This window comes from Echeneis naucrates, chromosome 7 (assembly GCF_900963305.1).
Source record: "Echeneis naucrates chromosome 7, fEcheNa1.1, whole genome shotgun sequence".
NCBI lineage: Eukaryota > Metazoa > Chordata > Actinopteri > Carangiformes > Echeneidae > Echeneis > Echeneis naucrates.
Window position 1 is genome coordinate 18,680,747 of NC_042517.1, and position 20,686 is coordinate 18,701,432.

Here is a 20,686-nt window from a genome sequence, read left to right on the forward strand (position 1 = left end):
TGTGTTTTCATCTCTAGATGCGTTAGGGACTGTTTGACAGTTGAAGGGCTCAGGGTGAGCTTGATGCTGATCGGAGGCTGAGGTGTGGTGGGGGGGGGCCTTGTTCCTTAGTAGTTGTCTCGAGGCCAGGGGCGGCTGCGCTGGCGGTTGTTCCTCTGGTTGTGACCTTGCTGGGCTTCACGTTGGAGCAGCCTGTCCTGTGACTCGTGCCCGTTGGCACTGTGGGCACTGCCTGTGTGCCCACGGTGAGGGGGGTACATGTCCCTGTAAGTGTGAGCATGGCAGGGGGAGGCATACTCATCTTCCTCCTCCTCTTCCTCTTCCTCCTCATCCTCTTCTTCCCCCCTGTGGCATGGGCTCCCCCTTCGGCCACGAGACAGGGAGTCACTGGCCTCATCAGATGGCATAAGACTGTCCTGCTCCAAGGGGGAATGGGCCTCCTCACCAACCTCTTCCTCCTCATCACCCTCCAAACCCACTGCTTCATGAGGCTTTGGCTGGTTCTTGTTCTGGTTCCATGGAGAGTAAAACACAAAGCAAAAGTCAGAAACCAGGACGATAACTCAAAGTAGCCTCAGAGTTTTGTTTTGTTTTTTTTTTTTTGTTTTGTTTTTTTTTTTTGCAAACTTTCCTATTGGAACATTATTTCTGGCCCAAACAAAGCAAACACTACATTGGGTAGAATTTCAAAGTAAAGGTTCAAATCTACCTTAAAACAACCATCATATGCCCAAATGTGGATTGAAAATGTTACTGATGGCTGAAATTGTTCCTCTTGTCTTCACTGGCTGCGAAGACATCCCTTCCTAATGTGTTAGCAACCAAAGACCTTATGCACAGTCCTGAAAAAACAGAACGTGATAATATATAATTTCAGAACCATCACCAGTCTGAAGTAGTAAAATCCACTGAGCTGCAATGGAGATAAAGTCACACAAATATAGAATTTTGCCATTAAGGCTCATACAGACCTGAGGCTATGAGGTCCATCGCCTGTCACATTGGCATCACTTTCATAAGGGATCTCTTTACACCAGTACAATGAGGAGGACCAAATACAAAGATCAGAAAATGTTTCAAGCTTTATGTGGCCGTGCCAAAATATATTTTTTTAAATAGCGTAATTTTGTATTTTAGTTTGAATAGTCGCAATAATGAGAAACACAGCACCAAAATATCACTTGTGATGCCAATTTGCAGCATTTTTCAGCTATAATTCAGGCAGGCCAATCACCTGGTAATAAATCTGATGGTAGAAGAAAGTGACAAGGATAAAATTAAAGATGGAGATGAGAGTCTAAAGTGTGAATACTTGGATTAGATTAGATTTTTCTGTTTACATCCCCTATCCTACTGAGAATTATTGGATGTGCACAACACCCAAATAATTTAAAAGACTTTGGGCATATGTATACATAAAATGTGTAAATTGTCCAAACTCTGAGAACATACTTACATAAACTCAATACATACATACAATACAGACTGAGATACAGAGTCACACAACTGTGAATAACACTGCTACATTAATACCCTACAGTTAACAAAGATAGGAACTGGCATGCAGTAAAGCAGTAGTGTTTGCTGTGTTTGTAAATTCTCCTCACAGTATTTTTTAGTAAGTGTTTTCAGTGTTTAATATGTGTGTAGACAAATTATTACTACAGACACTAAACAACAGAAATGCAAGTGAAACACTTGAATGGATGGTCAGGGGGTTACTCTTGGACATGAATAATTTTTATTTTGGTATTTAAAATTTTTTTTGAGTGGAGCTGCCATTCACAAAGCATTATTTAAAAAGGATTTTAAAAGAAAATAGAAAATAATTGTAAGACTGGAATCCTATAAAAAAAAAAAAAAAATTATGAATTAATTCTGTATTAAATTGAAGCCTGAGCTAAACTGCTTTGTGAATATTCTCCCAGACATTTTGTGGAGCAGAGTTGATTCACCTGAGACCATCAACTAAAAGAAAGGAGGTAGGATGCAATTAAGAATTACCATATATTCTTTGGTGAGATCTGAATGAATAAAATGCTGTTCATTTGACCTCTCAGCCGCTGAGTAGTGTTCAGGTGTTGGTAGGTGTGTAAGAGGGGATTGCTGGGGTTGAGAGTGCAAATATATAAACCCTACTACTCACCCCACTTTGTAAGCGATCATTCAATTAATTCCTGTGTTTCAGAAAACTGCAAAAATGTTAAGCATGGATGAGTGAGAGGACAGACAAGACAACCGGAGACAATTAAAGAAAAACAGAGGAGTGAAAATCTGAGATGGGAAGAGCTGGTAAGGACAGTGACAACACGTTCAAAACAAGATTCCTACTTCAAGAGTCTTAAACAGTATTGACACAGTTCACAGTATATAGCATGCCCTCTTGCTATAAAAAAAACAGGTTAAGGAGAATTTACCTGTAGGCTAGAGATGGCGGAAGGCGGGGTCATCAAACTCTGCTCCAATAAGGGATTAAGAGGGGTGTTTCCTGGGAGGTGAGTGGCACGCCAGTAGATTTCAAGGTATTCAGCCAAATGTTCACAAGCATCTTCCAGCTGGTTCTCATCCAAAATGACATCAAACATATCCTACAAATAAACAACGAGACACTCACACACAAAAAAAAAAACCACACCCACAATGCTAATCTTACCATACCATATTAACATTGTCATTATGCTGTCAAAAGATTTTTCAGTTTGCATTAAACTGGCAGATCAACTGATCGATAGGTAGATTTTAGACAGTAACATCCTAAGAGCCACAACACCCTTCTAAAGAGACTGTTATAGTAATAAAAGAAATCAGCTGGCTCCTTCCACTCACAGGGGGGCACTGAGAGAGTTTGTCTGCAGCCATCATCTGCACATTCAGGTGCTTGCTCTGAGACTTCCCCCTGGATTTGATCAGCCTCTGGAGCACCTGAGAGAAAAGCAGAGGCTGTGTTATAGATCGAGGCAGGAGAGGCTGCCTGAATCTGATGTTCATGAGTGAGGTAAGCTGCTGCACCTTTGGTGAGGAAACTTTAACGTAGACAATGATGGGGGCAAGGGAGGTTTTGGCAAGCTGTGCAGGATGGTTGATTGTGTCTGCGTCCAGGACCACCAGCTGCAGGGTTTTAGCAAGCTCAAATATCCTCTCAATTTCACTCTGAACTTCCGCTACACAGACAAAACACATTTCATAAATTAAAACTCATTGCCCCTTATTTTGTTTGACCGCTGTCAAAAATATGTAGACAGCATTCAACAATTAAGTTAAGAAAACCATTAATGTTTTATCTTTATTGATGGAAATAAGACAGTACAATATACTCTACTTAAAGGTTTTTAAAGATACCATGGATTAAAAGATGAACAGACCTAGACTGGAGCGAGTGTTCGATCTCTCCATTATGGGTCTTTTGTTGAGGACAGATCTTTTGGCCAAAGACAGGTCGGCAGTTACGCGGGTAATTGAGATTCTACAAACAGTCAAAATTTACACAGAGAAAAATATTTAATGAAACACTTTTGGTCAGATCAACGAAAAGTCTGACTTAACAGAGCTTCAATGGTTGCTCTCCTTTTTTACTTACCGCCCCTCAAATCTGTGTTTCAGGAAGTCAAAAAGAGCTTTCTGCATCATATCTGTCACCTAGGTGGGAGGATGAGAAAAAATATAATAAAGAGACAGAATGCATACCTTCAAACACCATCTAAATATACTATAATAAATTAAAGAAATATTTGTATGGTTAATAATATACATAACATGATTTAACTGGTTGGTTTACTTTCAGTTAGCTCAAATGTTTAGTTGATGCAACCCTAACCCTAACCCTTATTTACATTTGAGCTGAATGTGCAAAACTTGAAAGTAAATTTAAATGAAAGGAAAAAACATACACAAGTATGAACAAGCTTCATACACAAATTTATGAAGAATAATGTTTTTAGTAAATTGAGAGAATATGATATTCAAAGTAAAGGGAGTCAGCTCTACTTTATACTGGTGGAAATGGTTGTTTTTGCTTTGGGTGGCTTGTAAATCCATGAACCGACCAATAAAGGATTGTCTAAAAGTGTGATAAAAAAAACTTTTTTCTTTTGGTTTTTGCTGTTCATTACCTTTGTGTTATTTGTCCTAATCATAAATTCACTCATTGCTAAAATAGTGTCACCTTTCACCTCTGGTTAATACTAACCACTATAATTGTTGCTTTACCATCTAACCAGCCCAGTTTTAAAACAGAACCATAGTCAGAGCCATAGTTGACTCATCTGCAAAGCAATAAATAAAAACAATGTAAACATTAATAATAACAAAATATGGAGTATAATAGAGGGCGTGGTCACTTTAAATCATGTGGTGACGTGCTCAACCGTTGACTGTTGCTCAGTGTTACGTCAGCTTGTTGGTGTTAAATCTTCGCCATGTCTGTTTGGAAAGTTTGATGCAACAATGACCTTCTATGAAACTCAACTGACGAGCTGAAAGTGAGTACGTGTGTGCTCCTGACATTTTTAAGTTAGTTGTAGTATTGTGTTTTATTTATATGTGAGCACCAATCAGCAAGTACCCTGTCTGCACTCACCATACCTGGCGCGTTAGCTTAGCTCGAAGTTTCTAGCCAGCTTGGTAATTAGCTTTCGAACACGGACCGAAGACGCGGGTCCACGTGTCCCCGTATCTTTCCCCGATTCTGGATTACCTAAAAACGGGCGGAGTTTGGCACTGCCTAGATGACGTCGGCGTCGCTTCAGAATCATGACGTCAGAGCCCCATGTCCACCGGCAGTGAGTTGGAGACAAAATGGACGGAAGCAGAGCTGTGCCATCTATCTACACTGAGGGGACCCCCCCTAGTCGCAAGTGTTACTCCAGATGCCTCCACCGCTGTCACATGTTGGACAGGACAGTTTGCAGTGAATGCCAAGCAGGAGAAGACAAGATGGAGCTCACCAATGGGTGAGTTTTCCACAACTGGTACTAATTGAACCTATTTATTGGCAAAACAACCAAAGCGTTATACTAGTAATGTCAAACAGGCTAATATTTCAAAAATATTTTCTCCTTTCTTTAGTCATCTTGATAGTAAAATAAATATCTCAGGTTTGTGAAAAAAGAAAACAAAACAGCCCTTTTCTGTGGATAAATAAAGGCTGAATGTAAAGTAAAACAAAACAAAACAAAACCATAAATAAATAAATATAGCCCCTTAACAACTAGTTGGGGCTTTATGAACTTGTAAAATATATCATAAATGAGCTTTATTAGATAACTAATAAAATCTGCCCTATTCTTTTATGATTTTTCACAGTGGTGCATTTTCAAAAGAAAAGAAGAAATTAATATATAAAATAATTGAAAGATTGGCTGCATTTATTGAAGATTGGCAGGCAGCCCCTCAAAAATAAATGTATGAAATGCTGTTCTTGAGTAAACTACCCAGCAGTACATAGAAATACCATCACCCCCACTCTACAGCTGATGGCTCACACATGTACTGTTTATAACTATATATTGTATTCCCCCACTCACTTTCTGTTTTGTTATTTTTGGAGTTGTTGAATTGACTTGTACTGAAATGTGGGTTATGGAAATTGTTGGTGTTCTGCACCAGCACTGGAACTTAAATTATTTGTTCAGGGTTCTTGCACCATTTTAAGTCAAATTTAATGGCCCAGCTGTGGCTAGCCGCTGCCACATATAGCTGGTGCTTTCATCCTTTCATATGCAACTCAACAGCTTTGAGACCCCTTTGAGGTCCCTAACGAAAAAGTCTTTTTGCATAATTTGCCCATTGCCTCATTGAGTGGGTTTATGTGACAATTTAAAAATTTATTGAAAGATTTATTGCGTTAGCGCGGCTGAAACTGGACTTTTAAAGTTCATAACGCTGTTAGCCCACTTAAAGTCGAAGTTATCATTATCAAGCTAACACCTGTAGATAATGTGAATGAAGCTGAGCTACTGTTGCATGTATACAGACAATTGGACTGGAGTCGGGAGGAGGAGCTGATCTGCGCATGTGTTAAAGTTTCGTGCCAAGCTATGACCTGGAAATCGAGCAACATTTAAAACGTAAACATAGGAGGTCAGACAAAAGAAGCCAGCTAACTGCTAATGCCATTGCCCCAGGTTACCTCTGAGTTGCTAACTTGCTAGCTCACTGGTCTTTCTTTCTTTCCACCTCTGTTGTGGTCTGTGACGTCATAGGTCAATTGGTAGTGGCCCATTACCCACAAGCCGAAAGAATGCACCTATCGTAGTGGAGGCGACATGATTTCAACAAATAGCTCAGTTTCACTCCCGTGCATGAATCCTGGAACAAGGACATAAACTCTTTATCGAACGATAACTGTAGCTTGACTTAACCGTGCATGTAAGCATGTTCATTGTTGTTTCAGCCGGCACCAACTACATCCTAAATGCATCCTCTTCAATCCATTTGTCGTTAAATTTGCACTTCCTCACCTTTGCATGTTGAAGTAAGGTATACCCACTACAAAAAAGTAGACTACACTACTGATTATGTATGACAATTTTCTAAAACAAAAGCCATCAAAAATAAGCAGGCTTCCGCTATGGAGCAGTTCAAGACGCAATACACGGTTCTGTCAATAGGTCACAATAGTTTAAAAAAACACAGAATTTTTTAAATACGTGCTAGTGAAACACACCAGAAGTTATATGACTACAACATCGATACACATAATGGATTGTTGATGGTATGATGTCTATATGACTCTGAACAGGTCATTTTCAATAGGCGAGAGTTTGAATCTATAAATGACATGCCACTGCAGCCACACGGCTCACGCAGACGTTAACATGGGTGCCGCAATGAAAAGCAATAGGTTCCATGATGCACACGCGTTGCTCAAGAAGGCAGTGTGTCCCAAGCCTGAGCACTTTGACCATAAACATATAAATATGTCTATGACTTCGACCACAACCGCAGTGCGTAATGGCTGCAAACAGACCGACTTCAGTCTGTTGCTGACGTACCGTAAAATGGCGATTACTTGTGGAATTTCTCATTTACTGCACAGGCTTTGTATGAAGTTAATGAAACAAATAGGTTACATGCTATGTTTTACGGTCAACTACTGTGCTTTCCCATCGGCATTTAACACACCATCTGGAAATTGAATACCTTTAAGACAATTTAAGGCCTTAATTACCTGGATTTAAAATTAAGACATTGTAAGACTTTTTAAGGACCCGCGGGAACCCTGTTGTTGTTCATTTTCAAACAAACGCATGGAAAATCCAGAAAATGATCCAAGTCCAGCTTCCAAAATAGCATTTCTTCATCTATCATCATATACTGTTTTTGGTATTGTTTGGAACTGCACATGTAACTTCACAGATAGATATGAATTCAACACTTATCTTTTCTCATTTCAATAATAAATACAGAGGGGCAAATTCGCTATGAATGCAGCAATGGAGCGGGAAGTTTGACAGGGAAATGCACTGTGGGGCAGTACGTCTGTCTTCTGGAGTTGAAATGGGGAATGGCTGACCTCATAGCCCTTCAATGACGGTCCCACAAGGACCACCGGCCTCATAGAGGGCACCACGTCATAGGGAGGGACATGTTCCTACCAGAAATAAGGGAGGACAAGAGAAGAGGGATGGAAAAAAACAGAGAACATGAGTAAGAAATGATGGAGTTTAGGTGTAGTTGTTGAAAGCTACAAAAAAATACATAATCATGTTTTCTGCAACAATCATCAAACTAATACGAAGACTATTAGAACAATTTAAATATCAAAAGTAATGTATCAATGGTATTTTCTCACTATATTCTTCCACATTCATAGGTCAGAAAATTTGGGGAAACCAGTAGGGAAACAGGCAATAAAGTAATCACTGTACGTGACTGATTTGCATTTTCTTTTTTGTCAGTACTTCCCCGCTGTTATTTATATAATTTATCATTTAAAGTGAACTGAATTGATTGGGGAAGTGACCAATTCAAATGTAATTTCAGTTAATTTAGGTTTTTGATAAACCTGGCACTTGCCAACTGCTACCGTAGCATCTTTAAAGATAACATTAATAATATTAATAACGATTATAGCAAGTTCTTTTTATTATTTAAGAACCAATTCAACAGCTGTCGACTGCTTTAGCAGTATGTATCTTACAATTATTTGATGTCTCCTCATAAATTTCTAACTTATGCAACCAAGAAATCGAAAGACCACTGTAGATCACATTTCAGATTTTTAAATATTCAATTGAAGTTATTATTTCCAAGTGTATGTCATTCAAATAATTTGTGTATTATCATCAAATGCTGTGTTCTCAAAGTGCTGAGACCTACCTGTTTTTGCTTCTGTTTGGCTTGAAAAACAAGAAAATATCAATCAATCAAGTGGAAAAGACAAAGGATCATAGAGGTAGGTTTCTGTTCCAGCAAAAGAGAGAGGTTTGTGATGCTTACATTCACCTGCAGATGGTGGTGTGGTCCTCCAGCTCCCAGTCACCATGTCCCCTAAACTCGACGAGTTGCCCCCTGTTTTCCTGCAACAACACAACACAAATGTGTCAGTGTTGTGGAAACAGATACCCAGAGAAGCTGGTGGGTTAATTTACTAGCTGACCTCTGTTTTTGCTCCTGTTTGAGTCTCATGGCCTCCAGTCGAAGGGGGCTTGGGATGAAGGTGATGTCTGCTCCCTCCTTTACTAGCCGACCGATCCACCAATCATTATTGTACTTCTGTGAAGTTCAGTGCACAAGGAACACCATTATCATATATCTGCTTTGTTTTAATGTAAAGTAGGTCGACTTAATTAAAAAAAGAGAATGGCTCACTTCTTTGATGTGCAGGAAGTCTTTGGCATCAAAATTGACTGCAGCTCCTTGGACGGGACAGTCCTCATCCAGAGCTCCACAGTAACTCACATTTGTCTTTACTGCAAACGCTACAGCTTTAGACTGGGGCAACAATGTAAAAGAACAAGAAGACCATCAATTATGAAAACTCTGTTGCAGAAATGTAAGACATCGGACTGGAGACATGGGTTAGTACACTTTGCCTCACATACATAATTTAACACACAAATTTGACTCCAACAACAGCCAAGAATATAACTCAAACAAGAGGATAATGTTATGGCCAACAAAGAATGGACTCTGAAACCAAACATCGACAAACAATATCCTTTACAACCAAGACGCTTGCGTTGAACTTATGTTTAATGCTCTTTAGATGGTCGAGTTTAAACTAGCACAGGCTGAGAGCTAGTGTTGACGACTTGAAACAATGAGCCCTCAACAGCTATAAATACAAAGGTTATATTTACACTTGATATGGTTTAGATCTTGGTATACCTTTTAGTTGTGACTCGAGATTCATGGTCTTACTCTTTATTTATGTTAATGAATTTTCTTGTCCCAATAATCTATACATTTAATATGTAATATTCACATCATTTTGAGTCTGGTAAATGATATTAATTTTAATCGCTTTATCTTTTGCTGTGTAGCTTGAATTGCCCCTCATGAAACAACAAAGTTAAATCTTAATTTCTATCATTAATATACATTAATATGTTTTTTTTTTTTTTTTGTTTCTTGAAGAATAAAAACTATATTTGTGTGTATAGAAGTCTAATGTAGCAAAAAACAGAAGTACTCACATAAAGTATGTATACTTCAAAGCTGTACTTAAAAAAACACTGCTTGAGTTTGGATTTACCCGGCTAGTTTCCATCAAGGTATAGCATATGAAAGTTTCCCTGAAGCAGTAGGTTAGCATGTGGCTTCCAACTTCACCTACTGTAAGCAAATTTTACCTATACAACTGTTGAAATACCAAATGATTTCGCAGTTTGAGTCAGTGTATTACCTACCTTAGCTCTGTCGAGCTGCAGCTGTGCCTGGCGTTCGGCTTCACGCCGATACGCCTCGCGGTCCTCCTCTGCTGACAGGTCTGAATCCGACGGTCTACTGGTATATGAATCAGCCGACCCCTGTCAGAACATGGTAGATGCGGTTGGATTATTATTTGTGATATGCGAATTGATCATTTAATTACTTACTTGACATATTACTCTGAGGTTGAATACATAGATCTGCCTGTTTGTGTTTGCATCTTTGCTTTCTTCTGTTTTCTCTTCTACACTCCAGTTATGTGCAGGTGTGCATGCAAATGCGTGTCTGCATTCATGAATACATTCATGTGTGAGCCTGCATGTATGTACAATACAATGCGCTGCTCTCCCACACCAGCCATCTTCTGGTAGAACAAATATAGCACAAAGGAGGCAACTGCTTCCTTTTCTCTCCTGCTTGGCCCCAATCCATTCCATCATCCCCCACAGTGAAGCACATATACATCCTTTCTTCCCCTGTTTATTCTCCAAGGACATCTCCTCATTAGCAAAATTTATGTGGGCTATCATTTTTCATTGTAAGCGGTTTAAGGACACATCCCAGGGATGGCTAGCACATTATGCTGAGAGCAACAGATAAGGCAACAAAGACAGAGGCATTTTACAGAAAGTAAAATCGTAAAAAAAAAAAAAAAACAACACTCCATAGTTGCTGTAATGCTTATTCAGGACCTGAAAGTGGATTTCTTTCATTATTTTTTCAGATGTCTGTGCTATATCTTCTGTACAGCTGAAATGATTAACTGAATCAATTAGGTTGAAAAGAAGTTAGATACTATTTTCAAAGTAATTTAAGTAATTTCTAAAGTACTCTCTGAAACTGGATATCTAAACTGTTGGTGAGAAAACAAAACACATGCGTGCTAAACCCTTTTTAAATTATGTTGGATATTTTCTTCCCGAAACAAATGATCAATCAATTAAGGTTGAGGACTTAATCTATTGAATATAACTGATGTAGTTGCAGCCCCGTTATATTGTATTGTATCATTCAAACACAAACCATGATGCTGACTTCCACAGAGAAAAACATAAAATGGAGAAAAGAGTGAAGTTGTGCTCTAAATGTGGTTTGAGTACTCTGTGAGTGCATGTTCGCCTATATTTGGTATGTATTTGCCTCTGTTGAAGGAACTTGGTGCTGAGTGTCTGTAAAAAGAACTGCAGCAGAAAAGTCAGAAAGCGATACAAGAGACAAACAATTAAAAAGAATAAAATAGGTGACAAACAAGAAAATGGCCTGAAAACCCGCTCAAAGGTAATGGCAGTATTCACAGATACATTAATACAGAACACTGAGACAATCAAGTAGATTATTGCAAACAAAGCCAAGATATAAAAAAACTAGCAAATAGCACATAATACAGTCACTTTGGTTTCCCTTTCTTCCAGAGTGCAGTGACTTATTCCTGGTCATCCATCTTGCCAACATATACAAACGGATCCTCTGGAGGACCAATTAGCAGCAGCACAGCAAAATGAAATTCAGGCTCAAAATACAAAAAAAAAGTGCCTGGAGATGAAAAACAACCCCAATCCTTGCTTACTCTACGTATAATCCAAAATAAATCTTTTTCTACAGTATCATTTCAAGTCCCAGAGAAGCAGAAAACGAACAGCTTCTTTTTTTTGTTCTTGCCTCTGTTAGATAACTAGATCTGATTTTTAGCAGCTCTGCAAGGCAACACTGCACCAGTGCCAGAGCAGTACAGAAGGAGAAAACGAGGGTGAGAGAGAACAGAAAAGACAGAGCGAATGGGGGTGAATATTGTTGACGAGATATCTTGAAAAGAGAGGGCTGTTTACAAGGATGGAGAGTGACTGATGGATGGTTGGAGAGAGGAAAGAGGTATAAACGATTTATATGACAAGATAAAACAAGGCAATGTCAAGGGGAAGATGAGATTAGAACGTAATAAAACGCTACGAAGGAGTTGAGCAAGACACAGATGTATAGTAGACATAAGGGGGGGTGGGAGGGGGGAACCACAGACCACGAGAGACACAGACACAACGACAGCAGAGAGTTGCATACCTGGCTGATTAGGAGGACAGCGCTAGAGCCTGATAAAGACATGAATCTGAATTTTCTCACTGCTCTTTCTTCACTGGGAACATGCTCAAATACACAGACATAAAAGTGGAATAAATATGGTGGTGGGCGCAGGGGAAAGGCGTTATGTCAGAGAGCTGTTTAATGATGTTAGAACACAGAGAGCTGCCTGGGCTGCGATTGCTGTTTATTATTAATGTTTGGACATGAGGCTGTGGCCCCCTGCTGCATACACTCAGTCCTGGCTACCTGTCAGATCCTTAGAAAAACACCAGATAATCACATTTAGATAGTTCATTCTGCAGTGCAAAGTTTAACAATCTCAGCACATCTTTATTAGTCTGGTTTGAGGATGTCTAGTTTCTTTTTTTAGTGCTGAAGTCCCTGTCTAGGGTCTAATTTTAACTCTCTTCCTCCTATTCTGCTTCTGTGATTATTCTTCACACGCTGCAACACTGATGGCCTCAACTCCACAGGGAGGAACTGATGGGGAAGTGTGTCATCCAGCTAGTCGAATCCTCAAGAGAACCAAGTCATCCTACAGTCTAGGGAAAGAAAATCAAGGGATTTCTACACTAATTTTACCATTATTTTTCTCCTGTGTTGTTCATTGATTTTATAATTTCCATTATTGTAAAATATCTTCACCATTAGCCATCTGTTCTTAAGTTGGAGGGTAATTAATGGGCTAGTGTCTTATCAAATTTCTTTGCAAAACCTCCAAATTTAAGACTAGAATCTTCCACTCTCTGTTGCACATCTTTCATCTTTCATCAGAATAACACTTGACAACAAATGGAACTGTTGCTTTTTTTCCTTGGTGTTATTAAATCGGCATTGTATCAAGAGTCTAGAAGTTTTAAGAATCACTTCACAATGAACCACTGTGTTCACCAGATAGTCACTAGCTGTTTACTGTGTGTTTGCTGTTTCGTCAGATAGCTCACAGTCCTTTTTCCTGAGCTTTTTCCCTGCCAACAACTGCCAGCAACAGCTTAAAACAACACACCAAGTGCGGTAAGAGTGAATCAGAGCAATAATGTTATGGGCAAAGAATCCAAATCAATGACTTGAAAGATGTTAAGGCACCCTACAAAACTAAGGCAAACTACAGAGTTCAGCTTTCAACCAATGTAGGCTCTTGAGCACAAGTAAATCCTTTCACTGTTCATTTACTTCATTAATAATATTGAAATATTATTTATTTCTGTTGAAGTACCTTAATTTTTGAATATGATCCTTTCATACAGATGTACAAAATCGCTTCAGTTTAATGGCAGTCGGAAGGGAAACAAATCTACACCACTCTAAAACAGTAGTTGGCAGTTAATATTTCTGTGCACTTTACTAGTTTAGATTGGTAAAGGAGAAGAGCTTCTGGCTGATAGTGTTAATGTTAGCCATTTGTAAAATGTCAGCAATTTGGCAAAAATACCTCAGGCGGTATAGTATAGTACTTGGTACCTAGTTAAGTAATGGATTAATTATGGGGAGGGAAGGAAAAAACTATCATTCAGTCATGTTCATAGCTGTTCTGAATGACTGTAAGATTGATAAGATACATTTAGATATGAAATGCTAGTATCTTTGTTCATGTCACTCACATGACACACATCCTCTGTCCGGACTCCACAATATCGACCTACACTCTTAACTAATTATATCGCTCCCTCCCATCCTCTGTCTTTGTCTTTGTTTAATGTGTCTTATATTTACTTATTGCTTTGCCTCCTTTAGTAATAATGACACATGACACATGCATGGTTGTTTTTGCCATAATGGAGGGGAGGCTCAGTGTACATGAAGCCACTGAGCAGCCCAACAGACTGCCCATAATGAAGAACAGCTGTAAACCTTTGGTTTAAACCTGGTATATGGATGCCTGTCTTGTTCCTAGTATTAAGTATCCTAATGTTATACCCCTATACAACATCTTGCATCAGAAACTCAAAATCAGACATTAAGATTATGGGGCTGGCCCCACCGTTGCAGGCCAGGAGAAAAATAAAAACAGTTTACAACAGAAGGTCCGGGCACATTTGTGTTCTCACTTCCACACCACTGTTCTGTTATTGTGTGGAGACAACCTGAAGGCCAGATTTCTGCTTTCAGAAATGGATGTCTGAAGATATTCAACCATCTGACAAGCACTTCTTTGTAAACATGTTTGCCCATTTTGCCACAGCTGTGCTTTGCTTTAAGTTTGCATTCTGTGGATGCTAACAATGCAGGTTTAATATTTATCATATTCATCATCACTTTATTTGAACATTATCATATTTGAAAATTAACACAATCTGATGGGAATGTAATTGGTTCTGCGTGTCTAATGGTTTGTTATATTTGGTCATAAGGTTATAGACAAATTTAAAGATGCCAAAGCTAATAAAACTAATTAATCAAAATTAAATTTTTGAGACCATCAAAGCCTGTGCAAATTTAAATTGCCTATATAATGGCATGCATTCTGGATCAGAGCAGTGACTCCATGAACAAGCCAGAATTGCCTCAAGCCACGCTACTGGTGTGATGAAAACAATTAATACCTAGACAATCGGGAAACACACACCCAATATCTACATCTATCTTCTATATGCCTTAAAAAAGCTTGATATGAAAGTTGAGGTTGCATGATCTGTACATTAATGTGCTAAAAGTTTTAACACAGTATATTTCTTTGATATTAAAATTGAAAGTGAAGTAAAATGCTGGGAGTGCATACGATGCAATGTGATGGAAAATCTAATTTCCTTGGCTTTATATGCAGGAAAGACATTCTGCACAACAGCAGAATATATATTATTCAAGAGTCTGAAAAACCTTTCCCTCAGAGGAAAGAACAAAAAACTGCAAGCTCTAGTGATTTGGAAATCCACTTGCTACATATCCAATTTCAAAAAGTGTTCGATTAACTGTGCAGTCATAATTCAGTGTCAGCAAGTTACACATGCACAGAGCTCTCATACACAATGCAATAAATCACTCACTAACAGTGTGGTTACTATAATATCAAAGTCAAGCCAGGGCACACTGTATGTCAAATTGATCAATCACTAGACTTATAGGAGAAGTGTAAAGAGTACACACAGGATGATGCCAGTTATATAAGTATATTATAAGAAACAAAAGAGAGTAGACAAAATGAAGGAGAAAAGCCAGGGTAAGACAAAGGAACAGCAATGATAAGATGGAACAAAGCGAGACAGGAGGATAGGAGTTTGTGATGGGGAGAATGAGAAGCAGGCTGTGTTGGGAGTCATTTATACTTACTCAGTTAATGTGGTGATGCTGCTGCCGTCGGACCCTCCCTCTCTATATACTACATGCCGTAAAATGCAGACAAACTGTACTGTGTCCCATCCCCTAACCAGTGACGACCTGCACTGGAATAGACAGCAGCAACACCTTTTTTTCTATTCCTACCCCTCCTCAGACTATCCCAACACACACACACACACACACACACACAATCAGCAACAACAACCATTGCAGCCTTTGTGTCACTTGATGAAACTATATTTCTAAATTTACATCATTTTCTTCTATTCCAGTTCACTTTGCACAGAAGAAGAATCAGAAATGAAACCACTATTATAATCCCACACATAGCTTGAGATCGCTTCTCCTGCTCCAAAGCCTCATGTCCTACATATAACACATACATCCACACTTATGGCAGCGTACTGCTTATTGTATCCTGCTGCAGAAATGAGTCATACTCCACTGCTCCTCCATAGACACCCCACCCCTATCACAGACAAGAAACTATCTGCTCTGTTTGTAAAATTTCCTCCTTCTCCATGAAACACTGTCATATCGCCTATGGGGGGGGGCACAACGCCTGTTGTGCATGCAGAGAGAAAGTAATGATTGAAATGAAACTAAAGGTGCTAGTGTGAACAGTGAACAACCACATCACATTGTCCAAGGCTGACAAAATGAGCATCATGAATTTTTTAAGTCACGCAATATTCTCAGGGAATCTGGAGATTGTCATTAAAGCCCCTGATCAGGATAACTAATGTCCCCTCCTCGAAAAGATGTCTGCTCAGCCCTTTTTTTCCTACCCCCCTGCCCCCACACCTCTCTCACTGCTCCACATTTGCTCACACTAATGGTGCTCCGCATGAGGCAGAGGTATTTTTCATGGTGCTTGAATTTCATGTTTGCAGGTGTCAAACAAATGACTCATTCCAGGAAGAAATTTATAGGGATGATGCAAATTGTCCTTAAAACCTTGTAGGTGAATTTTAATTTGTGTCAGCTCAACTACTTTTTCCTTAATGCTTTAACAGACAATCAAAGGAAAAAAAATATTTATTGTTTTGTTGTAACTTTTTTTTATTAAGCCAAAATGCTGAGTATTTTCTTGTTCCTGCTTTTCACGTATAACAATAGTCTATTTGTATCATATTTGTGGACTTTGTTGATTTTGTTGTGGATATGTTCTTCAGCAATTTATAAAAGGAACAGAAAAACACCAACATTACCTAACATTACCCATGACAAGCTGGTCATACCAGAACAAGTGAAGAAATGTGGAACTGTAAAACGTCTCAGTGAGCTGAATTAAATATGGGCCAGTGTTAGTGCTTAAGTCTACCTTTTTATTTGTAACACAAATATTGCTTTTAATATGACATGTCCCACTTTAAAAGATAATTGTTATTAGAAAATGTAACTTATGTTTCTGCCAAACATAAATCACTTAAAAAATGTTTTAACATTGCTCTATTATTTGATGAGATGATGAGATTTCTCATCTTTTGTGGTTTTAGTTGACAATTGTCTTAAATGAATCCACACATGGTAGACAAAAAAAAAAAGGAATTAAGTATTTTCATTAACAACAGATCTGCTGATTACTTCCTCTGATTTAGATTTTTTACTGAAAAAAAAAAAAAAAAGAAACGTATCTATCACAATTAAAGTATGTGGAAACATCTTTAAATTTTTATTGTTACTTTAACTGACATGCTTACACAATTCAGAGCCACATATACTAGTATATAACTAGTCATTGGTTACTTACTTACTATAGATAAGTACAAATATAGTGAATGAATTGCTACGTATTGTTATAGACCAATATTTTAGCTGTGTATAAGCTAATTTACCAGATGTAATACTAAAGTGATATGCATGAGTAATGGTAATGAATATAAATTTTGCCGTTACTAATTCTACTGTATAGGTATTTTTACTAATGGAATTTAAATTATGTTTTGATACTATAAATACCACTATTACTGAACGTTTACTTCAGTAAATCTCTGAATGCATGACTTTTATTTGACTATTTCTCAACTGTGGTGATTAAAGGTCTGCATTTTCCCTCCACCTCTGTCTGCAATCCAGATGTATTCAATTTAGATTCACTTCGCTTAAAAATCTGCAGATACCTCCTTGTTGTACAAGGACAAATGGATAGTGTATTCTTTAGAGGTTGTGAAAGTGTACAGGACTGTTGAGAGATCCTTCTCGTTTTTGTCATCAGCTCAAGAGCTTTCTTCTTAGAGTAAGTATCTAAATCCATCCTGACTCCTGACTTTCCTTCTTTGATGTATTAAGGCTCATAAACCTTTGGGATCTAGTGGTTTGGGATGGGCTTGGTGAAACTTCTCAAAACCTGATTTCACCAGGGATCAGGTTTTCCCCTCAGCTGGACTCTGTGAAACCACCTCTGCTTTTACATTGACACCGAAAAACAAATACAACACATCTTCAAAAAACACCACAAATAATCAGATGAGGTGATTTAGATCAAAGAGTATGATTCATATCAGCCATGCAGTAACAGCATGAAGAGAATCTACTTAGCCTTTTTTTTTAGTCTCACAGATAGTCTTAAATAACACAACATCACCATTTGAGGCCTCTGCACGTGCATGACCTAAAAACATTAATTAAAAAAATGGGCTGTGTTGGGAGTTTAATATAACACGCCTCCACTCCCAAGCATTTTGCTGCCATCTACTGTGCAAAACATCAACCGCAACCGAGGAGATGAAGATGCAGAGCAGGAACACTCGTGAACTGGATCATAGGAAGATGAATACAAAACTGTAGCTGTACTTTTAAGCACAAAACAGGAGATAGGATGATGGAAAGCTGCGACATCTGATTAAACTTTACACTGCTACAGCTTCACTTAGACCTTAGAGCACAGGGTGGCCTACATTTTTCTCTTTATATAAATCACTGAGATACCAGTCTGTGACTGTTATGTACCACAGTGCATGATGAAATGAGCAAGAAGGAGGCAAACAAATGCCTCTGAGAGCTCTTTACCTGCCGTTTGATGAAGCTGGATGTTGTGTCAGAAGATGTACTGCCATCTGAACGTTTGAAGCGACTCTTCCTTTTAGGCAACTTCCTGGGGAGCTGTGATAAAAGACAAACACACCAGTGATACACTGAACGATGCATGTAATTGCCACACAGAATATAATTACCTACCAAATAATAGAGAGAATGAAATTACCCAGTCTATACATATTTTTTTCTTCATTAATCTAACAAAAATAAATGCTTACAGTTTGGGACAATGATTGTGAGAGAGCAGCTGTTACTGCAAAAATCCCAAATATCTCAGGATTGAATTATTCTAGCTGTACACACTGATCGGTGGAACGCAGTAGACAGTTTTTCTCAGGCCTCCTTTAACACAGCAGAGTAACAAGAAAGCTCGGTTGTTGCAGTGAGAGCTGCCAGGCCCTGTAGATTCAGGCTACAGGTGAGTTAGAGTCGAGCACCTTTACGCCAATAAAAAGCAGCATGTAACTCTCATGGGATTGCCAGTGCGTGCTGGTGTCCTTCCATTGGTGTGGATTCAGTGTCGCTTGAAATGCATTAGAAATAAACAATAAAACACACACGGACTGCACAAAAGGCCCGATCGCCAACAAAAATGAATCAAGGTCTTGATTTTAGTCCGATTCTTGTGCATTTCCTAAACGCACAACAACCACTTCATAATCGCATAATCGGATTTTATCCTCCGACGAAGCATCAATGTGCAATTTCAGTGAAGGCGATGGGTTAAGAAATTTCAACAAATAAATAAATAATACAAAATAAAGTGCCTCGCAGCCAAAACGCGACGCCTCAATTTCAACAACAAGTAGGAAAGATGAACTGACCATTTTTTCTTCCACAGCTTAACCTCCGGTGATCGTAAAAGACTCAAGTGTGTGTTTTTACCTGGAAATAGTGCGACTGGGAGCCGGTTTCCACAGCAGACAGAGGGTCTACGGGCGATTTGGACATTTTGACTTGCACCATCTATTGGGAGCGCAGGGAGGCGGGATGCACACATACATGGGTTAGTGGAGGAAACACTGGACACTAAATACATCGAGGTGCAATAAAACACGGCGCAGGAAATACACACAGACGGCGATCAATGTCCGCATTCAGCTGGCGGGAAGGTTGTGGGCTCAGGAAACCAAATTGTGTGTTACATCTGAGAAAAATGGACAGCGGAGCAGAGAAATAGCGGAGCTGGAATATGCCGTTAAGACTGAGGCGTCATCGCTCGAGCAACCGTGCAGGTCCGTACTAACTGTGTGTCTGCCGGGGGTGTCAAGGTTGGCTTATCCGACACTAAATAAATTCATACAGCCACTTAATTTATCCCCCCACCCCTCCCAAGATGTGCCTTAAACCACAGGTTTGAGTCTCCCCTCCTCGCTCTTTAGAGCATATAACATGTATTTGTTCATACTTTAAACCACAATCAAATGATATATGGGTCTCTGAATTCATAATGTACAGTAGGGGAGGTCTGGTTCTGGTAAAACTTTTTTTTTTGTACCACTGTCTGATGAGCATAGCCGTATGAGCATAACATCCAGCAGGCTCCAGGGCAAAAAAAAATGTTGTAGGGCCCCTGGTGGCCCCTCCTCATTTGACCCTGCGTAGTGGGTTTATGTAGTTTTATTAATTCCTGACAAGCCAACCACTAACTCAGAGAATGCACGACACCAGCTCTAGAGCCAGAGAAAACTTATCAGACCTGGTTCTATTCCCATTCTGTTTCAACGGTATTAAAATTCACAATTCAAGTATTGAGAGATTGGTTAATGCATGAATGAATGAGGAATTAATGAAGACGATTCCTTGCTTAACCAGCCATACAATTATTAAAAATAAAAACATTCAATCACATATCTTAACAATTTTTCTGTCATAATTTCTACCTAATTTTGAAGGTTTTTTTTTTTCTTTCTTTCTTTAAACTGATAATGTCCACAGCGATGTAAATAAATGTTAACAGGTTGTGTCAGAGTTTTAGAGCGAGACTATCTTTGTGCCGTCTTGTTGTATAACCTCACCTGCTTCAGCATCTGGGCAGACCCCAAAAGGTCCAGATTGTGTGTCTGTTTTCCAAGATGCCAATCCAGTGTTCAGTCACTCTTAATGATGTAGCCAATAATCTTCTCTGTGATCATAGTTGTGTAAAATGGTTGTGTACACATCACATTATGGTAATGCTGAAGACTTAATGAGGCAAGCGATCATTTTGTAATCTTTTGTATTAATACTTCTGTTTGACGTGAATTAAGTTTATACTGGCCCATAGTGGAAATAGCCATATGCTCCCACTCTAAAGTCTGACATATAAATGCGTCCCCATTCTTTATACAAGACTAGTCTAACTGCCACTTCTATAGATAGAATCATCTGCAACCATCATGTCAGAGATTGACTGAATACTCAATAGATGCCAAAACTGCAG

General features: G+C 38.9%; 1 protein-coding gene across 1 annotated transcript; it reads right to left on the reverse strand.

The window, feature by feature from the left end:
* Positions 1-107: 107 nt before the first annotated feature.
* Positions 108-19,230, reverse strand: cacnb3a (calcium channel, voltage-dependent, beta 3a). Its single transcript, XM_029505838.1, has 14 exons — positions 19,150-19,230; positions 18,238-18,330; positions 9,852-9,971; positions 8,812-8,934; positions 8,600-8,715; positions 8,440-8,519; positions 8,320-8,339; positions 7,514-7,591; positions 3,578-3,636; positions 3,363-3,463; positions 3,010-3,161; positions 2,827-2,922; positions 2,418-2,588; positions 108-509 (listed from the first exon to the last, which is right to left on the reverse strand). The coding sequence occupies exons 1-14, from the start codon at positions 19,228-19,230 to the stop codon at positions 108-110; spliced, it is 1,692 nt and encodes a 563-aa protein (XP_029361698.1).
* Between the last annotated feature and the right edge of the window lie 1,456 nt (positions 19,231-20,686).

Bases quoted from the DNA above. Each gene is read 5' to 3' on its own strand.
- cacnb3a (XM_029505838.1), bottom strand. From the start codon at position 19,230: ATGGTGCAAGTCAAAATGTCCAAATCGCCCGTAGACCCTCTGTCTGCT. The intron at 18,331-19,149 runs GTAAAAACACAC...CTTTTATCACAG, and splicing joins CCCAGTCGCACTATTTCCAG to CTCCCCAGGAAGTTGCCTAA. The intron at 8,520-8,599 runs GTCAGCTAGTAA...GTGTTGTTGCAG, and splicing joins AAACAGGAGCAAAAACAGAG to GAAAACAGGGGGCAACTCGT.